The following is a 19,922-nucleotide window of genomic DNA, read 5'->3' on the forward strand; positions in this document are numbered from 1 at the left end:
TAAGGGGATCGACTCAGGGGATCTCGATTGTGATTGATCGTAGACATATCTAGTATATTATTGAATAGGATATTGGATGTTTAATGAATATGTAACATATACTAGTACCCGTGGACTACTCTGTAGTACTAATAGTAATGTACAATGTACAATGAAAAACAAAATACAGTACCTAAAGAGAATGTTTTTTAATTTCCCAGTGTGGTCGATGGAGCCCCAAACCTGAAAAAGTCACACTCATCCATGGAATTGGCACGACGCTAGCATGTAATCAAATCACAATCTGAGCCCTAAAGTTCATTTCCTTTGGATCAGAATGGAGTCTTAATCTACCGGACCAATGATCGGCATCTGTAAATTAACAGAATTGAATTAAAAAATCACTTGACATCCTTCAGGGGCTCTGAACTTGACAAGTCTAAAAATTCTGACTGCAGTCACCCCCATGAGCGTCATTGGTCCAAACAGATAGACTAGAATTTCAAAGTAATATAAGTAATATAAGTAATGGGGAAGGAATTCCAGTTTCAGTAATTTTTCCCAATAGTTTTAGATCCCTTTTCCCCGGAGAAAGTAGGAGTCACTTACCCTATTATAGTATATTAATCAAGGTTCATGTATATATCTCTTGACCCTAAAAGAAAGCTAAACTCGATAGTCAAAGCCTCGAATCAGAGCCTCCGCGATTGATTTTTTTTTGTCACTGAATTCCGGGATGAACCGTCCAATAATAAGCAACAGATCTACCCCCATTCCTGCCAAGGGTTGTGCTCGTCCTTGGAGATCATTATGTAAAGGGGGGAAGAACTTGTTCCTGAGAAGTTCCATGGTAGCCATACTCCGTAGAAGCGGGAAGAATTACAATGGATCTTGCGATACTTCTAGTCATGTCCATGTACTCCGTACTCCGTTCTTGGTATCATTCTTGTCCGGTACATTGCTCTCCACATATTATTGTCTGGTGGCATCAAGCTATTTGATTTGTTATGTCTCTCCTTGTAACCTTGGAACTAGACCTACCCCGGTCCTATCCCGATTACTCCCTATATATTGTACACAATCAAGAACAATAACAAATACATCATACAACATAGCTGTGTAATATTTTCCAAGGGATTAGAAATCAAGGAAAGGTCAATCCACAAATTTACCTAGGTAGTGTCCCCGAACCATACGTAATCCAGAATATGGGTCTTGTATGGGTTTTCTGCTCAAATGACTTGGATGTACTCCGTATTTTCTCTATGGCGATGGGTCTGCAAACGCCAGGGCTTAGCCTGTAAAGCAAAGACAGAAGAGGAAAACATCCTCAAACAAGGAAAAGGAAAAAAATGCCCTGTCAACAGAGTGGGGAAATGAAAATAATCATACGTACTAGGGGCACGCTAACGCAGATGGTCTCACACAAGAAGTGATCGACGAATGGTCGAGGGGGCAGTTATGTGGGCATTGGAAAATTTTCTACTTGCACCGGGATTTAAATTTAAAGAGCCATCTTGCATTCAGATTTTGATATACAAGATCCAGTATATCTTGCAGTATTGATAGTGGCAGCTAAATTTACCAATATAGAACAATAGTAGGTCGGATACCATATTATATCAGTCATCTTACTCCCCTGTCTATTTCAAATGTCCTGCGTTCAACCCCCACAAAGCCTCGTATAGAATCTATTAGAAATAATTATTATTTACACACATCGTTGGAAATGACCCACCATGGCAGCCCAACTGGTGTGTACAACGATGATTTGCTGCTCGACCGCACCGCTGCAGCGAAGCCTGCACGATTGCTTCGCTCCGTCACCACTCGAGTCCAGATTGGTCTGATGGCAGGACATTGCTTTTCTCGTGTGGTCTTAATGTAGCCCAAATCTTGTTTCTCCTTTGTTCATATGAAAGTGCATATCAAGGGCAATTGTCCTAAGGTTAAGCATGCATTGTTAAAGTTAAGGGGATACAAGGGATGCAATAGAAGCTTGCAGAAACCTACCTTTTACCTCTCTCGATGTATAATTGTACCTAGCTACTCCGTTATACACCCCTCTCATACCTTCCTCCACTCTAGCTCCTCTCCACTGAGTCCCATCATTCACTAGTAAGAGTAAACTAGCCTTGATCCTCTGTGGATAATGCAAGGATGACGAGACTATACTCCGTAGAGACGATTGGTCTAACCAAACGGGCTGCAGTTCAAACCTTGTACGATGGTAGCAAAGTGGAGATGCAGACGCCATAATTAAATTAATAGATTGGTGCGATTGGAAGCCATACAGTTTCGGGTGACTGGCTCAACGTGTGCTCTGATGGGACTAAGGGTCAAAACCCGTGCGCCATTGGAGCTTCTAGCCTATCATCTTTGTCATCGCTCCTGATATTTGACTTTGTGGTGGGCATGATGTTGAGAGTCCAGTAATATGGTTATAATTAAACGCGTTAAAAATGTATTCCGGACAATAATAGCCACTGCTACCACTATACCAATGTACATCGTAATCATGGTCAGCTTGGCCGTTATTGCTTTTATTGGTTGCGATGTCGCTGGCTATATATCACTGGTTATACATCCATTACTCCACAGAAAATATGCCTATACGTTTCAGGCTTTTTACCACCATTTTCATACCTTTCTAGCTGTAACACGGAGAAGGTGTAAAGACATCTAAAAAAAGCATCGTACGGAGTAGTGCTACCTTAGATATAACGTCCCTTGTGTCAGCCTTAGACAACTGAATCGGAATTATGGTCCTATGTCCTCAAGGACAGCGGCCACGGCCAACTTTCATTGTAGCTACTATGGTTACCGATAATATATATGTTATCATGCCATATGCAGACTGAAAAAGCGTATCATATTGCAGTGCGATTCGAGCAGTGTGTTGTTTTCCTCTATGCTTCGGAAGTCTGGATTGGCTGGTATCAAGTACCTCCATGTGCGTACATATGTATGTGAAGTTGGAAGTGATAGACCGGAAACAACTGTGTCTGCATCCGTGAGGCAGCAACTGTTCCAACTGCGCGTGTCACTGGCAAATAGGTGGAAAGCTACATATGTACACATGCACGTTGATAACGTTGATACTAGATCCTAGAGCTGGGAGTTGGAAGAAAATAATTGTGAAGCGAGAGGAGAATTGTCCGATTTCTATTGTCACATGCCCATGAAAACCAAAGCCTACCACATCCTTTTTTGTGGCCCCCCTGCCGTAATGTCATTAGATACAATTGTAGACAATCCCGGAATGATCACTTCCAGGTGATGAACCTGAACAGGGACACGAGGGCAGAAAAGAAAAGAAAAATTTAGAATCATACATGGGTGTGGTAGTGGAACACCGATACACCGGAAAACGCAAAGGGGTAAAAAGGGCCTTGAAAGTATGTGTACAGGTAAATGCGAGAAAAGGAGATGCAAAAATCAGGGAGTCTCTGGATACAAAGGAAAAATCAAAAAGAAACACATAGAAAAATACAGGAACCATTTACGGTTCAGGTGTGGCAGTTATAGAGGGAAAAGCGTTTACTGCTTGTTCTCACCCTGCTGCTCACCACCCTGCTGCTGCTGTTGCTGCTGCTCGCTGTTGGCCTTGTGCATCTTGTCGAAGAGGGTCAAGCTGGCAGTCTGGAGGTCGTCGACCTTCTCCTTGAGCTCCTCAGCAGTGGTGGTGCTCTCGCCGGACTGGCTCTTGACGACGAACTCACGGAGAGTAGCGATCTTCTCCTTGATGGTCTCAGCCTCGGCCTTGTCAAGACGGTCCTCGAAGTCCTTGAGGGCCTTCTCAGTGTCGTTCAGGACGCTGTCGGCGCGGTTGGCAGCCTCAATGGCGGCCTTGCGCTCCTTATCAGCCTCAGCGTACTTCTCGGAGTCCTCAACCATGGACTGGATCTCGGCATCGGAAAGACCGGAACCGGAGGCAATGGTGATGGACTGGTCCTTGTTGGTGGACTTGTCCTTAGCGTTGACGTGGACGATGGAGTCAGCGTCAATGTCGAAGGTGACCTCGATCTGGGGGACACCGCGGTGAGCGGGGGGAATGCCAACAAGCTGGAAGTTGCCCAGCATCTTGTTGTCACGGACGAGCTCACGCTCACCCTGGTAGACCTTGATCTCGACAGCGGTCTGCATGTCAGCAGCGGTGGAGAAGGTCTGGGACTTCTTGGTGGGGATGGTGGTGTTGCGGTTGATCAGACGGGTGAAGACACCGCCGAGGGTCTCGATACCGAGGGAAAGAGGAGTGACATCGAGCAGGAGGACGTCAGTGACCTCACCAGCCAGGACGGCACCCTGAATAGCGGCACCGATGGCAACAGCCTCGTCGGGGTTGACAGACTTGGAGGGCTCACGGCCGAAGATGGACTTGACGGACTCAGTGACCTTGGGCATACGGGTCATACCACCGACCAGGATGATATCCTGAATGTCGCCAGACTGGAGGTTGGCATCCTTCAGGGCCTTGCGGACGGGCTCAACGGTGCGGCCGATAAGGGGCTCAACCAGACCCTCGAGCTGAGAACGGGTCATCTTCTGAGTGATGTGCAAAGCTCCGCTGGCGCCGGCAGTGATGAAGGGAAGACTGATCTCAGTCTGGAGGGAAGAGGACAGCTCGATCTTGGCCTTCTCGGCGGCCTCACGGATACGCTGGACGGCCATACGGTCGCCGGTAAGGTCGACACCGGTCTCCTTCTTGAACTCGTTGATGATGTTGCGGACGAGGTGAATATCGAAGTCCTCACCACCAAGGTGGGTGTCACCGTTGGTGGACTTGACCTCGAAGACACCCTTCTGGATCTCAAGGACGGAGATATCGAAGGTACCACCACCGAGATCGTAGACGGCGACGACACGGTCAGCCTCCTTCTCCATACCGTAGGCAAGAGCAGCAGCGGTAGGCTCGTTCACGACACGGAGAACGTTCAGGCCGGCAATCTGACCAGCATCCTTGGTAGCCTGACGCTGAGAGTCGTTGAAGTAGGCGGGCACAGTAACAACGGCGTTCTTAACGGGCTTGCTGAGGTAGGCTCGGCGGTCTCCTTCATCTTGTTGAGGACGAAGCCACCAACCTGGGAAGGAGAGTACTTCTGGCCACGGGCCTCAACCCAGGCGTCGCCGTTGGTGTGCTGGACGATCTTGTAGGGGACCTCCTTAATGTCACGCTGGACCTCAGCATCGGTGTACTTGCGACCGATCAGACGCTTGGTAGCGAACAGAGTGTTCTCGGGGTTGACAACGGCCTGACGCTTAGCGGCAATACCGACCAAGCGCTCGCCATCCTGGGCGAAACCAACAACGGAGGGAGTAGTGCGAGCACCTATTGAAAAATTGAGTTAATTTCCAATTTCACTTGAGCCCATCAAAAGGCGGGTGAAAGTCTCCTATAGTCGAGCTCCGAAGCTCTGACCACTTGTCCACAGGAGATAAAAATTTCTTCTCACGTACCTTCAGCGTTCTCAATGATCTTAGGGGTCTTGCCCTCCATAACAGCCACGGCAGAGTTGGTGGTACCTATAATGAACAATGTTAGAATACTGTTCATTCAAAGTTGATGTTCACATCGCGCCAGGACTTACCAAGATCAATACCGATGACCTGGCCCTTCACCTTCTCCTCACCACCCTCTGTGGAGTTCCATCTCCGGAATGAGGCAGGGAGTCTGGAGGCGGGAGTGCGAGCGAAAGCAGCGCGTGGGAGCTGTGAAAGAATGAGTCAGTGACCTGTGACGCGTTGGAAGGTTTTTTATCCTTAGGTAAAAGGGAAAGCTTACTCCGCGAGTAATTGTGCGAGGAAGCATTGTGATAAAATTAATTAATAAAAAGAGAAAAAGAGAAACTCCAACGACTCAATCGTGAAGTATTAAAAGGACAGAAGAAGGGATTTGAAGAGATGGAGATGGAGAGATGGAATCGAAAAGAAGGGGAAAAGGAAATAGAAATTGCACGGAGAGCTTCGGCCCGTCGAACTTGGTAGAATCACGGGATCTGACCAATCAGGAAGGGAGTTCCCGTCGACAGCCTCCTAGGTAACCGAGCTCACCGCCTTGTGCCGGATATGTGAGTATACAATAATGGGAGATTTGGAGATTGGGAGTGGGAAATTGAGATATCTTGGGATATATATATTCAGAGAGTGGACTATAGAGCATATAAGGAGCATGTAGAGTTCACACTGTTTCAGTCAGTAATCCGCTTGACTACCCCCAATATCCCTATCTCAACTGGCAGTTTAATGGCATATCATTCCGCTGTGGCAAAGACTGAAAAGCTCCGAACTACTCCCGAGGTCCATATAGTATGCGAGCTGGTCTTATATCAATGCAAAAACCATGCAAAGTGGCTGTCGCAATAAGCATTTCTTGCTCATAACACTTGCGACGATCGTGTATCTCCAGTGGGTGAACCAGTCATACTCTGAACGTGTCGTGTGACCTGGTCGGCAAACCCTCCCCTTCGTTGATTTGGCTGAACCTGAGACAAGATTGAAATTCGAGCTAAAAGTCCGTCTAGATCTAGATGGTCAATGATAATTCATGTACGGAGTACTTTGGAGGAAAACAATGCCCGGTCCAGATCGTTGGGACTAGGAGTGACTTAGGTGGCAACATGGCGAATATTACTATCGAGTATATACCTAGGATCTTCAAGGATATTCACGGGTAAATGTAAAAAACAGCCAAAACCATATAAATAGTGTAGTGCATCATCATGAATGATCAAAGCCGGTTCCGGGGGTGACAGTCGAACCGCATTCGTTGGAATTTGCAGTTCCCCGGCTTTTTGTCCCAGTCCAAAGTCTTACGTCATCCAAAGCACCTGGGCAGTTGGACATTGAACACTGCAGAGCACAGATTCAAAAGGAAATTTATTCAAGAAACAAAAAAAAAAACAAAACAAAAGGTGTCCGCTGCCTAGACAGCTATCTAGTCGACCATACTCCGACGGGGACCCCCGTTTCTCTTGTCTTCAGAACTTCCCCGCTCGAACAATGTCATCTCTGGCTTAGCTCTATCCACCATGACCTCGGATTCCACTCTGCTGTGAGAGCCTGCCCAGGTGCATCCTACTATCGGAATAACACTAACGTGTCTTAGACATCGCCCAACCGAGGCTCTTATCCTCCCGACCAAGCGACGCTTCTTCCCGTTCAAGATCCCCAACTTGTTCGTTGATCAACCCGCTTATCTTCACATTCGCAATCTAACTTAAGAGAGCTTTGTTTTAGTCACACACAGCTTCGCAACTACATTAGTACTGCTGATCCCGATCGCATTTATGTCGTCGTCGAGAGAATCGTGTATTCAATACACATATCGGGACAAAAGCGCGAGAGTGTGGCGGTGATCCCATTTGAGCCGCGCTGTCTGGTCGCTGGGCATGGTTGGATAGTAGTGGGGGGCCCGGAAAATGGCGAATGTGCTTTCATTCGCATTGGTGATCGCGGAATGCAGGTCCATGGAGATGCGCCCTTCCATGATGTAGATAGTGCGCTACCTCTTGATCTCGACCCACCGTCAAGCATGACTTCGGGCGATTTCAATAGCGAGTCCGCATCAACCCGCTATCGAAGCAGCAGATCATCTCCGGAAGTAGAGCTTCACAGGTTTGGTGGGAGCATTGTCAATTCAGTGACAATCCATCGTTTCTATGGTGGCAGCGAGGACTTGGCGGATGAAGATGTCGTGGTTCTGAGGTGGGCGCTGGTTGGAAAATTGGATGTGCTGATCATGCTAACATATGAATAGCAATAATGATCGGACAGTCACGGTGTATTCACTGACTCGCGCGAAAGTCTTGAAGGTCCTTCATCATCCGACTTGTATGAACTATGCGACGATTTCCCCGGACTCCAAACTGCTCACGGCAGTAGGGGATGAGAACCACGCCTACTTTTATGAAATCACTCGTGATCTGGAATCGTCTGGAACAACTGAATCTGGAGAGAAGCTCACAGGATGGGAGTGGGAGCTTATCAATCGCCTGGAGATGAACATTGGCCTGCGGGCGGATGATGCGTGTTGCTTCACTGTTGCCTTCTCGCCATCTAGTCGCTTGTGCGCCATCGGATCCCAATCCGGAATCATCACGATTGTCGACGTCGAGTCCATCTACAACCACTTGGGCGACTCCGAAGACGACTCCCCTATTATTTGTCAATTCCCGGCATCAAGATCATGCGCCGAGGGCGGTGCCGTTCGTTGTATGGCCTTTTCGCCTGAGCCATGGGACCTTCTTGTATGGCTGGAGGGCCACGGCAGGGCCGGTGTGGCCGACGTTCGGCAACATTTTATGCGCAGGCAAATCCTCCATTTAAACTCCGATGATCCAGAATTGCAGGAAGTGTATACGGACTTTTCGATAGAGAACCTCGAACGACACCCGCTCGGAGATGATCTTCCGGAGACGCCACCACGAGTAAGACTCGACAATGAAGACTTTCCGACGGAACGGAACGGAGAGCAAACGGAGCGTTCGTCTCTGCGAGAGTCTCTGATTCAAGATCTTACCGAAAGAGAAAGGTTGATTATGGAGTTTTTGAACACGGCACGGTGGACGTCGCGGCTGGAAGAAGGACTTACTGAGCGACCAGAGCGCCCAGCTAGGGCAAACCTTCAACCTCAAGCAGTGACTCGGCCGCAAAATCACGGTTCTCCAGATGGTACTACTCGCACTCATCGTCCTACTTCGCCCATGCGTCGCTATGATTCTTCTGATGTCTCCCGGGATAGCCATCTGGGCCGCGCTGTATCCAACCCAAGACGCCAGAACTCGGTGGTGATATCTCAAGGGAATCGACCTTCGGAAGCGACGTCCTCACACCATGATCGGCAACCTGGCATCACCCTGAGCTATTCCACCTCACATTCAGAGCTTACACCCATCAGGTCAGAAATTATATCTCGGAGTGGTGCCGATCCTGAAGCGGCCAATAGCGAAACTAGCATCCCAACTGAAGCGACTGGAGCTTCTAATCCAAGCCTAGACATGCATGGATTGAGCCACCGATCACAGCGATCAAGCTCCATTCCCCGGCGTATTGAACGACAACAGACCGGAGCAGAAAGGAGACATGATACGTCACGCCTCACCACTTATGAGATTCGTGCCAATGTCGCTGCTGAGCGGCTTCGGCGTCAGCGCCAGATTGCCAACGAGGTACATAACCGCTCCTTTGAAAGGGAACAACGGCATCGCCAACAGCTTCTCGGTTTTGAGCAGACACACTCTCCCCGCTGGATCAGAAACATAATCAATGACCTCCCTGATCGAAATCCAATAAATGGCTGCGGCGCGGAGGAGCCAGATTCTACTGCTGGAGTTGGCTGGGGCGCCGATGGCCGTACATTGTGGGTGTATAATGCGGCAACTTTGCGGAATCAAACTAACTTTTGCAGGTACATCGCCACACTGGAGGGGATCTTTGAATTTCCACTGAACATTCACGATCGGAAAACATTCCCTATCTTCTCGTGCCGTTAAATTCCTGTGCCTGGCGTTACAGGGGATTCTTTATCTAACGTTATCGGGTCTCGATTACTTTCTTATTTATTTCTCTATTCTTTTCTTCATCATTTTCTTTTTTGCTTCTGATCATTCAGATTCTACAGAGATCCAACATATCCCTGGACGGCGAATCTACAACTACACAAGGATGGTCTACGGTCCTCACTTTACCAAAATGGGGACTCGTTGCCCTTCCTTGTTAGACTTGTTATCGTCCTGCTAACAAGCTCTATCCCTTTCTCATGCCGAATCGTTCTCACGCTACATACCCTTCTGGCGCTTAGGGGCGTACATCATTTATCCATCTTTTCAGTGCTGCATCCACAATTTTTGTATGACTGATTGAAGTACAAAAAGTCACATTACATATTTATTTCCTGCCAATACAATCTTGTCTTGAAAAATTAAATTAAAAACAAACAAGGAACAATAACTTGAATATATCGTTGTCGTAGCACGTCGCATTCGATATAATGTTAGCGTTTATCCCGCTCAGAAGTAGATATATAACAACGCAAGATGCTAGCACGTAGTTCGTAGTCCGATTCAGTGACGAGATGGAGAGAAGTCGCATCGCACTTAGGTTCTGACTTATTGCTATGGCTTGAGCGTTATATATATATATGTGTATCATTAATGCACATCGTAACGAACAAAACTTGTACTATACTAGAAACCCATCGACAGTGATTAAGAATGACTTAGATGACACTGTTTTACTATAACACGAATATAGCTGGTTGGCATTCTTGTGCTAGCTTTCCTTAAGTCCGGCCTTATAGGACCGTTCTGTAGCAGGTTTTGGCATTATTCAAAAGATCTGGTAAGTGAACCGGGTGTCTTGTATCTCGCAATCCGTTCCTTAAGTGGGAGGTTAGGGTTTCCCGGGCACATAAAAGCAGATTGTGGGTCGTTCCCGATTCTTGACCCGAACGGACTCCATCGCTTGGCGCAGGGCGACCTCGGTGTCATCCTCCGACACGGGCCGTTGCCGTTTGCAGGAGATCCGGAATCGTCAATATCATCAACATCGTCAGGTACAGGCCGGCGGCAAGGTCGAATGGGGCGCGTGGGTCGCTCTTCTTCCACGGGGCGGAACGCAACCGTCGCATTTATCGCGTTAGTCCAGCCCTGGCCTAGATGCATACATGTCAGATAAGGTCAACGTTCCGTCTCAAGTTCCGAGGGCCTAAGGATTATTCTGCGGACAAGTTTCTGAGACTTCGTATCCTACAACGAATGGAGGTTTACATGTTCGTACTTGCAAATCTGTACCGCTAGGTTCTATCGCCAGGGGCCATTTTAAAGACAAAGTGATGGGTTTGAACTACATACTGTGCAAATATCGACTACACGCACGTAGCCTACTAAGGATCGGATGCCTCCTCGATAGATCTGCTTGGAGCCTTCTATTCTCTCGACGATCCTTACTTAGATTCTTGCTCAGATGCTAGCTACGGGAACACAAAGATTCAGGTATGCGGCTGAGCAGTCGGATCGCGTGCAGACCCAGATTTCTCTATCAGGTGTCGATTTATTTAGATAATATGTCCTCTCCTTTCTTACCCTGTACATTTAGCACTATTCCTCCCTCCTTTATCTTCCACTAATATCGAGGGGACATTCTAGCTAGGAAAAACCAACGTGCGGGTTACACCACCCGAGACCAGGGGTTGGCCGGCTTAGCAGCTAGCCCGAAAACTAACAGTCATGGGGTAGGTCTTTCCGTCATCCCATTTAACATTGCCGACCTGGCCGCCAACATTGGTCGAGTCATAGTTCTCGTCGTTGTTTATGACTATAGTGAAGGCCGGATGTCCATCCTGGGCTGGCCACTCGCGAGCTCCACCACGTTTCAACGGACCGCCATCGTTATCGGCAGAATTGTTGATCGCGTCGCATGAGTCGTCATCATTGGTGACAATGATCAATTGAGTGGTCCAGCAATCAGCAGCTGCGCCTTAGCAGCCTGTTTCGTTCGTTTCACTGATATAGTATTTGAATGCATGGACCGCTGGAGTGGCAAGCAGTGCCATGAAACCGAGATTCGAGATATTGGATAGCATTGTCAAGATTGGTGACCTGGAATGATGTCCAAGATAGCTTGAATGACGGATGGATGAATGGATGAATTGATAGATGGCAGAGGAAAAAAGTTTTGCTCACCCTGTATAGTAAACTCTGGCCACCAAAGCTCGTGCTGCGCTGTTCGTCAAGGTACTATGGTTGACCATCAAGGTACTCCGGCTGACCGTCAAGGCACATGAGCCTCGGGCAGATGTTAATCTCCGCCGTTCTAGATTTCTGGTTAGGCTAGCCCTACAGTAGCTTGTGAGTCGAATTATTCTTGCCAGCTCGGAGATAAATGTACATTATGGATTATCCGAGCCTTAACTATCCATGAGTAATGTCCAATGTCGGAGGACAGGTCTGGGATATTATCAATTACAAGGCATACTGACACTTTGAGAAAAGTATGCGGCAGATATTTTTCAGGACGGCGATCAAAGCTCATCTTTCATGCGCGAATTCTGACGTTGGCGTCCGGAAGTAGCCCGAAGGAATGGCCTCGAAGAGGGCCCCGGCGAACCGCGCGACATTTCGCACAGCTAAATCTTCCCTGTTTATTTGTAATCACTTGATTAATTGATTTTTGATAATTCTATAATGGCCGAGACCCCAATACGAGAACTCATATGGAGATTGCGATCGTCGACCCTGTAAGCCTTCCGTCTTGATCATATAGGGTTTTGTACGGCACAAACCTAATCTAGACAAGCCCCGACAAGCCCTGACAAGCTCAAACGCCATGGACTCCCAAGGTCCCCCGATGCAACCAAGACGTCTTGGCAGAACATCCCTAGTGGACTACGAGTCACCCGTGTCTTAGCAGGTTACTCGCTGGCGCTCAAGGTCCTAATGATCGACCATTAGCAGCATCAGAGGCGAAACGAAAACTATTGCGAATGTCTCGACGCTAACTAACCTCAGCCGCAATAGGCGAGACAAAATCGGAAAACGGAAAAGGCTGCTGGGAACCTCGAGGAAAGCCAAGGCTTTCATCGGCTTTCTCCGGCCTTGAAGGTAACGAACGCCATATCATTGTATAAAGTGATGGGACAAAGCTCTTGAATATCCTGATAGATTCTATTCTGTTTTATTGACACATATCAAGACACAACATGTCGCCCGAGCAAGGTGTGACTGTCTCGGATTCGAGTATGGCTCACCCCAGCGAAAAGAGAGAGGCCGATGTCCAAGCCACATCTGGCAGTGAACCTTCCCATGATCCTCATGTGGTAGACGTACGCGACACCGATGACACAACGTATTTCTACAACACGAATAAGAACAAGGTTGGGCCTTTAACTCCAGAGGCTGAGGGAAGACTGGTCCGCAAGAACTTCTGGTGTCTTCTAAGCCAAACATGGTGGATCTCTTTCCTTATTCACCTTGACAAGTCGACCCTGTCTCAGGCTAGCACTATGGGCCTTTTCGAAGATGTCCATATGTCGAAAGGGAAAAACGAGTTCAATCATCTATTTGTCCTATTCTATGCAGGATATCTTATCGCTCTTTGGCCGGGTGCTTGGATATCGCAACGTGTTGGACACAAGTACTTTATTACCGGGTCGTTGTTCCTCTGGGCCCTGTTACTTGGAGTACATCCTGCAGTCAAGACCGGTAAACAGATGATGGCTGTGCGATTTCTACTGGGAATGGTTATTACACCCTCCTGAACTTTTGATTCATAATGTGCTAACCTTTGCAGACCGAGTCCCAGATTGTTCCCTCAACCGCCGTCCTTCATCAAGCGTTTTTCCCCCCGAAGAAGAGTCCATGGGTGCAGCTCCTATGGTGGGCATTCGGAAGCATGGCAAATGTGATGTTGACAATGATTGCCTATAAACTCATCGTTGATGACAAGTCGGGAGTTCTAGCTGGGGGTATCCACTCATGGAAATGGCTTCATATCATCTGTGCTCTTTTGACCTTCGCCATTTTTATTCCTCTACTGATATTTTTGCCCAACTCGCCACTTGATGCTAAATGGCTTTCCACTGAGGAGAAGGTGCATACGATCCAACTCATTCGCGAGACTCACGCTGGAATCTCAAACTCGACGTTTAAGTGGTCGCAGGTGCGGGAATCTTTTACTGACCTTAAGAGTTGGCTATTCATGTGTGACATGTCCCGTCCATCTTTCTGTTATATTCACTACTAATGTTCTTCTCAGCTTCCACATGTTCTTCAACGAGCTCCCCAACAACACATCCCAACAGCTCCCGCTTATTGTCGTTGGGTTTGGCTTCACCCCAGCGGAGAGCGCTTTGTTCAATATTATCAAGCCAATTTGGGGATTTATTTTGATTATTGGATCCGCCACCTTACTTTATAGCACACGTCTTGGTACAGGATACACATGTGCTATATCCTATATTCCTTGCTTCATTGGCGGCATCATTGAGGTAAGCGAATGTATTTTTGATGTCTCTGGTCTGTCGTATTAATTCTTTCTCAGCTAGCATCTCCGTGGTCAAACAAGGTGGCTCTGGTAGTTGGCACCCAAATATCTACATTCAAACCATCCTACCTTCTCGGCCTCAGTTGGGCTGGGACGACAACAACTGGACACACAAAGAAGCTCTGTCTAATGTCTTCTTGTATTGTGGCTGCTTCTGTCGCAAACATGATATCCCCTGAGTTAGTCTGATCTAGGGATGCCAGCTAAGGAATATAGCGCTGACATGTGATACAGATTCTGGCAATCGAAATACAAACCTCGTTATGTCTTACCCTGGGCCTTCATGACTGCATTCTGGCTGATCTCGCCCATGATGTGCATTATCATTCGACTTTACCTACAGCGAGAGAACAAACGTCGAGAGAGGCTCCTCACTGAAACTGACACGGATTCTGACAAAGATGAAGTCATTGATGCTGGCGGCCAGATTGTCCACATTGGTGATCGTGATCTTGACAAGACTGATCGGGAAAACCTGAAGTTTATGTATCCCCTGTGACCTTTTACCTTGTTCTCGCAAAATGCCAGAGTTTAGAAGCTGTTACACCGATATATTTCAGATGGTATAATATGAAGCAATTCACTGATAGGGGAAATAGAGGGAAAGAGACACTGCGCGGTGCGGAATTTGGCTACATAAAGAAACTCCTCTATATTCAGATAAAGCTCAGAAAAGAGTCTGGAATACTCAAGTTCTATATTACTTGGTTGGATGACTTCCCATGTCTAAACTAGTAATTCATGCTAGATAGATTATAGGGCTACAGAGAGTAGACAGAGCAGAGTAGATGGAGCAGAGTAGATGGAGCAGAGTAGATGGAGCAGAGTAGATGGAGCAGAGTAGATGGAGCGGTTAGGAGTAGACAGGAGTAGAAGGGGTAGGAAGGACTAGAAAGACTAGACAGACTGGACAGAGCAGACAGTGCAGTGTACCTAGGTACCTACCTAGGTAGGTAGACAGAAAGATTGTTCGGGATATCATTTCTCCGATGCTCGGATGATCTTTCGGGGCATCGACGTCATGTATACTGCCAGAGTATACCGCCTTTAGTGTCTCTCGGTGAAGTTCACAAAGTTCACAAAGTAAACAGTCGCTGCTTGATCTTGCCTGGAATAACTCCGAAACACTTCATCAGACTCAACAGTGGTGTCAATTTCATTCGTTTCACCTTTTTCCTTTAACTCCCAAGAATAATTCCTCTTAGTTTTCAGCCAAAGGCTGTAATCGATACCCATATCGGTGTGGGGTTCGGCTACTGCCGAGTCAAACATCGACATAATTTCACTCGCCGGTTGACTCTTCAACACATTGCTTCACACCATGGCGGACTCGGTCGATTCCCCAATGGAGAAGTTAACCCTAGAAGGCAATACCTTCGACTCAGCGGCCTTTGATGCTCGTCTCGCGGACGAAGAGGATGGCAAGATCGAGAACTTCCAAGCTCGGAAGCAAGCTCCTCAGAGTGCCCAAGAGTTGCTGGCCGAGCTTGAAAATGAGTTCCTGACCCCGTCAGACCAGTTCAGCACTAAATGGCTGAACACTTTGCAAAGGTATGTATGTTATTTCCAATTGCGGGGCAGCTTTTAACAGCTTTGGCAGACGATGGGACGTTTCGACCGATTACGCAGACCTTTTCGAACTCGCCCCGACACAATCACGGACGGTGACTCGGTTCACACGAGAGGGACTGGAAGGACGCGTTACTGGGTATCATGAAGTGACTGTTCCTGCTGCAAGCGCAACAGCCAAGAATTCCACCTCGCTTCTCCGCCGACCTGCTGGCCGTGCCGAGTTTGTCAGAGGTGCCGCAGGTTTTTTTCCATTCGCTCCCGGAGGCTTGGGCGCTATTGAGTCCGTGGCAGATATGGAGGCCGAGGCTCAGCTCACAGAGCAAGCGAGCACCGGAAAACAATCTGGGCTCGATCGCATTATCAACTTTGGCACCGAGGGAGGTCTTCTGACAACACCCCCTGGCTTCGATAACGGTATCAATTTCGATGAAGCCAAATCCAAAGCCGCCACCGAAAGTGCCCAAGAAGTCGAAACTGCCCTTCTCCAAGAGGAAAGCGACCTGAAAGTGGATCAACCTGAGGAAACTGCCGATATTGATACAGGAGCACAGCCGGAGCTTGATGATCTCAGCGACGAGGAAGATCAAGAAGACATTGATGATTTGTTACCGGTTGAGTTCCCGGCATTGGAACCACGTACCCAGTTGCTCGCAGGCGTCCACAAGCAAAAGGGTAAAGAATGGGCCCACGTTGTGGACGTCAACAAGGATATTCCAAACTTCAATGAGTTGGTTCCAGACATGGCCAGGGAGTATCCGTTCGAGCTCGACACTTTCCAGAAGGAGGCCGTTTACCACCTTGAGAATGGTGATTCGGTGTTTGTTGCGGCCCATACCTTGGCCGGCAAGACAGTTGTGGCTGAATATGCGATCGCGTTGGCTGCTAAACACATGACGAAGGCGATCTATACGTCTCCCATCAAAGCGCTGAGCAACCAGAAATACCGTGATTTCAGAGCCGAATTCGACGATGTCGGTATTCTGACTGGTGATGTTCAAATCAACCCGGAAGCCAGCTGCCTCATCATGACCACTGAGATCTTGCGAAGTATGCTGTACCGAGGCGCTGATCTCATCCGGGACGTTGAATTCGTCATTTTCGACGAGGTGCATTATGTGAACGACCTCGAACGAGGTGTAGTATGGGAAGAAGTTATCATCATGCTTCCAGAGCATGTCACGTTGATTCTTCTCTCTGCCACTGTGCCCAATACCCGGGAGTTTGCATCCTGGGTGGGCCGTACAAAGAAGAAGGACATTTATGTGATTTCAACCCATAAGCGACCTGTTCCGCTGGAGCACTATCTTGGGCCGGGAAGAGCAAGCACAAGATCGTTGACTCCAACAAAAGATTCCTCGAGAGCGGCTGGAAGGCAGCGGATGATATTCTGTCTGGTAGAGATAAGCTCAAAGCCATGAAGGAGGCTGAAGCTCAGGCACAGTCGGCACAAGCTAGAGCACCAGCCCCTCAGGGTCGGGGACGTGGTCAGCCACCGAACGTCAGAGGTGGTCGCGGCGCCCCACAGCGTGGAGGCCCGCAACGTGGAGGTCCGCAACGAGGTCGTGGACAGAGCGGCGGACAGTATGCCAACCGAGGCACAGGCAACATTGCTCGCACAGGCCGTGGTGGTGGCCGTACCAGTGCGGCCCAGGACAAAAACACCTGGGTGCATCTTGTTTCGCATCTTCGCAAAGAGGATTTGCTGCCGGGATGTGTCTTCGTTTTCTCTAAGAAGCGATGCGAGGAGAACGCGGACTCACTGTCAAACCAAGACTTCAGCAATGCTACCGAGAAGAGTTTGACGCACATGTTCATTGAGAAGTCACTCACCCGATTGAAGCCTGAGGACCGCACGCTGCCGCAGATTCTTCGCCTTCGGGAGCTACTAAGCAGAGGCATTGCTGTACACCATGGCGGTCTCCTGCCCATAATGAAGGAAGTTGTCGAGATTCTCTTCGCCAAGTCTCTCGTCAAGGTCCTATTCGCCACGGAAACCTTTGCGATGGGCTTGAATCTTCCCACCCGAACTGTGGTATTCTCCGGTTTCCGTAAGCACGACGGCAAAGGATTCCGTGATCTGCTGCCCGGTGAGTATACGCAAATGGCGGGGCGTGCTGGTCGTAGAGGTCTTGACAACGTGGGGTATGTTATCGTGACAAGCAGCGGAAAAGACGAGGCGCCTTCTGCTGCGTCGCTGAAGCAGATGATTCTTGGAGAACCGACAAAGCTCAGGTCTCAATTTCGACTTACATACAACATGATGCTGAATCTGTTGCGTGTGGAAGCCCTAAAGATTGAAGAAATGATCAAACGGAGTTTCAGTGAAAACGCAACGCAAGCTCTCTTACCGGAACAGGAGAAGCAAGTCCAGGTATCTGAGGCCAGTCTTGCGAAAATCAAACGGGCACCATGTGAAATCTGTGACCTGGATTTGGTTGCCTGCCATGACGCCGCCATGGAGTATCGAAAGCTCACGGCTCAATTCCATGCTGAACTGCTATCATCGCCTGTCGGCAAACGTCTTTTCGGAATAAAGAGGTTGGTTGTGTACCGCAAGGTGAGTCGCCATTGTTATGTTGCCCAGGTGTAGTTACGTGTTTGGTGAAATGCTGACGTGAAAGATAGGACGGACTGCGTACCGCTGGTGTTATTACGCGCGATGGGGTTTCCGCGGGGGCCGTTGGGGCTGTGCCTGCATTCAAGTGCTTGAGATCGGAACGTTGAGTAACAAGCGGCACCCAACTGACATCCTTCCATTCCTGCCTTTGTTCCGACTGTACTTCCAGCCACTCCCCAATCGCGTCGAGAAGATGAGCCTTCGCGTATGCAAGATCCCGCTATCTGATGTCGAGTGCGTGACAAACACACTGGTTAAGATAACCAAACCGATATGGTATCTGAACCTTAAGAAAGGTACGAGACTTATTTTTGCACATACAGTTGTCAAGAAACACTAATTCGGGAACAGAGGCTACCAGGTGGGCCGAAAAGGAACTGTGTCAGTACACTAACTCGTGGATCGATGCGGCCTGGGAGGAAATCGATTGGCAACGTATCAAAGAGATGGGAATCCGCGATATCCTCGACAAACGACAAGCTCAGGCCGAGATTGCCCAGTCACGCAACTGTCTACAATGCCCTAATTTCGCGGACCACGTGAGTATCATGCCTCTATTGATCTAAACCAGGTACTAATTTCTGATAGTTCGAGATGCAACACGACGAGTGGCAAGTTAAAGAAAACATCTCGGAGCTGAAGCAACTGATGTCCGACCAAAACCTTCAACTACTTCCGGATTATGAGCAGCGCATTCACGTGCTGAAGGAGCTCGGCTTTGTTGACGAACAATCTCGTGTGCAACTGAAGGGCAAGGTGGCATGCGAGATCCACTCCGCCGACGAGCTGGTATTGACCGAATTGGTTCTCGAGAACGTTCTTGCTGAATTCGAACCGGAGGAGATTGTTGCACTCCTCTCCGCATTTGTGTTCCAGGAGAAGACAGAGAGCACCCCTACCCTCACTCCTCGTCTGGAGAAGGGCCAGAAGGAGATCATTCGTATCGCCGAGAGAGTGAATGATTTCCAGATCCTGCACCAAGTCATTCAGTCTAGTGAAGATGCCAACGACTTCGCTAGCAAGCCACGCTTTGGTCTTGCCGAAGTTGTTTATGAGTGGGCCAAGGGAATGTCTTTCAATCGCATCACAGACCTCACGGATGTGATGGAGGGTACTATTGTTCGGGTGATCACCCGACTTGACGAGACTTGTCGCGAAGTGAAGAATGCGGCCAAATTGGTCGGCGACCCGAACCTTTACACCAAGATGCAGCAAGCTCAGGAGTTGATCAAGCGCGATGTCATCTTCGCGGCCTCGCTTTACATGTGAAGACATCCAATCCTTGGGAGATATATGGGTTATGCCTGTGCCCCTATTGGGTAGTCATGAATTCTTTTCCGGATTCATCACAATGTACTTAAATCGAGACGAAGAAATGAACATGAAACCATTGAATTCGAAATGAATTACTCAAAATACCACAATACTTTATAATACTTTATAGAAAGCAATTAAATCAACCCCAAAGCGTTATATAACATAGTTAGTAGCCCATAGTTCATATAAGAAAATCCGTGTGTGCGGCCTCTGATTAGCTGCGGGGCGACCGCCTCCCGAGAGTCGGGAAAATCGAAAAAAATCCCCCTCCTCTTGAAGAACAACATCTTCTCTCTCCCCTTCTCTTCAAGATCCATACGATCTCTTTAGGACATTCACGTCCTTTCAATCCTTGACTCTCTCCCCTTGCCCGTCTTTCATCGGCGCCGGTCCGCGT

The 19,922-nt window shown here is 48.4% G+C and overlaps 6 protein-coding genes across 6 annotated transcripts; 4 read left to right on the top strand and 2 right to left on the bottom strand.

Moving 5' to 3' along the window:
* Window positions 1-3,519: 3,519 nt before the first annotated feature.
* On the bottom strand, window positions 3,520-5,788 carry N7519_009965 (Hsp70 family protein; the record flags this gene model as incomplete). Its single annotated transcript, XM_057296738.1, has 5 exons — window positions 3,520-5,004; window positions 5,061-5,308; window positions 5,437-5,502; window positions 5,568-5,688; window positions 5,762-5,788. 5 exons carry the CDS (start codon window positions 5,786-5,788, stop codon window positions 3,520-3,522), a joined length of 1,947 nt encoding a protein of 648 aa, XP_057144620.1.
* Window positions 5,789-7,007: 1,219 nt separating this feature from the next.
* N7519_009966 (uncharacterized protein) lies at window positions 7,008-9,470 on the top strand (the record flags this gene model as incomplete). The annotated part of the gene is made up of 5 exons (XM_057296739.1): window positions 7,008-7,030; window positions 7,085-7,153; window positions 7,216-7,683; window positions 7,736-9,337; window positions 9,386-9,470. The coding sequence occupies 5 exons, from the start codon at window positions 7,008-7,010 to the stop codon at window positions 9,468-9,470; spliced, it is 2,247 nt and encodes a 748-aa protein (XP_057144621.1).
* Window positions 9,471-11,176: 1,706 nt separating this feature from the next.
* On the bottom strand, window positions 11,177-11,560 carry N7519_009967 (uncharacterized protein; the record flags this gene model as incomplete). The annotated part of the gene is made up of 2 exons (XM_057296740.1): window positions 11,177-11,454; window positions 11,482-11,560. The coding sequence occupies 2 exons, from the start codon at window positions 11,558-11,560 to the stop codon at window positions 11,177-11,179; spliced, it is 357 nt and encodes a 118-aa protein (XP_057144622.1).
* A 601-nt stretch (window positions 11,561-12,161) lies between these two features.
* N7519_009968 (uncharacterized protein) lies at window positions 12,162-12,428 on the top strand (the record flags this gene model as incomplete). Its single annotated transcript, XM_057296741.1, has 2 exons — window positions 12,162-12,214; window positions 12,269-12,428. The coding sequence occupies 2 exons, from the start codon at window positions 12,162-12,164 to the stop codon at window positions 12,426-12,428; spliced, it is 213 nt and encodes a 70-aa protein (XP_057144623.1).
* Window positions 12,429-12,676: 248 nt separating this feature from the next.
* Window positions 12,677-14,518, top strand: N7519_009969 (putative allantoate permease of the major facilitator superfamily; the record flags this gene model as incomplete). The annotated part of the gene is made up of 5 exons (XM_057296742.1): window positions 12,677-13,216; window positions 13,267-13,676; window positions 13,732-13,963; window positions 14,017-14,198; window positions 14,254-14,518. The coding sequence occupies 5 exons, from the start codon at window positions 12,677-12,679 to the stop codon at window positions 14,516-14,518; spliced, it is 1,629 nt and encodes a 542-aa protein (XP_057144624.1).
* An 822-nt stretch (window positions 14,519-15,340) lies between these two features.
* N7519_009970 (SKI complex RNA helicase subunit SKI2) lies at window positions 15,341-19,477 on the top strand (the record flags this gene model as incomplete). Its single annotated transcript, XM_057296743.1, is given in 6 exon segments — window positions 15,341-15,570; window positions 15,620-16,924; window positions 16,942-18,148; window positions 18,213-18,504; window positions 18,560-18,747; window positions 18,797-19,477. 6 exon segments carry the CDS (start codon window positions 15,341-15,343, stop codon window positions 19,475-19,477), a joined length of 3,903 nt encoding a protein of 1,300 aa, XP_057144625.1.
* Between the last annotated feature and the right edge of the window lie 445 nt (window positions 19,478-19,922).

The sequence above is a fragment of the Penicillium mononematosum genome (assembly GCF_028829835.1).
Source record: "Penicillium mononematosum strain IBT 11891 chromosome Unknown utg000005l:1.0-9366267.0:1.0-9372171.0, whole genome shotgun sequence".
NCBI classification, from domain to species: domain Eukaryota; kingdom Fungi; phylum Ascomycota; class Eurotiomycetes; order Eurotiales; family Aspergillaceae; genus Penicillium; species Penicillium mononematosum.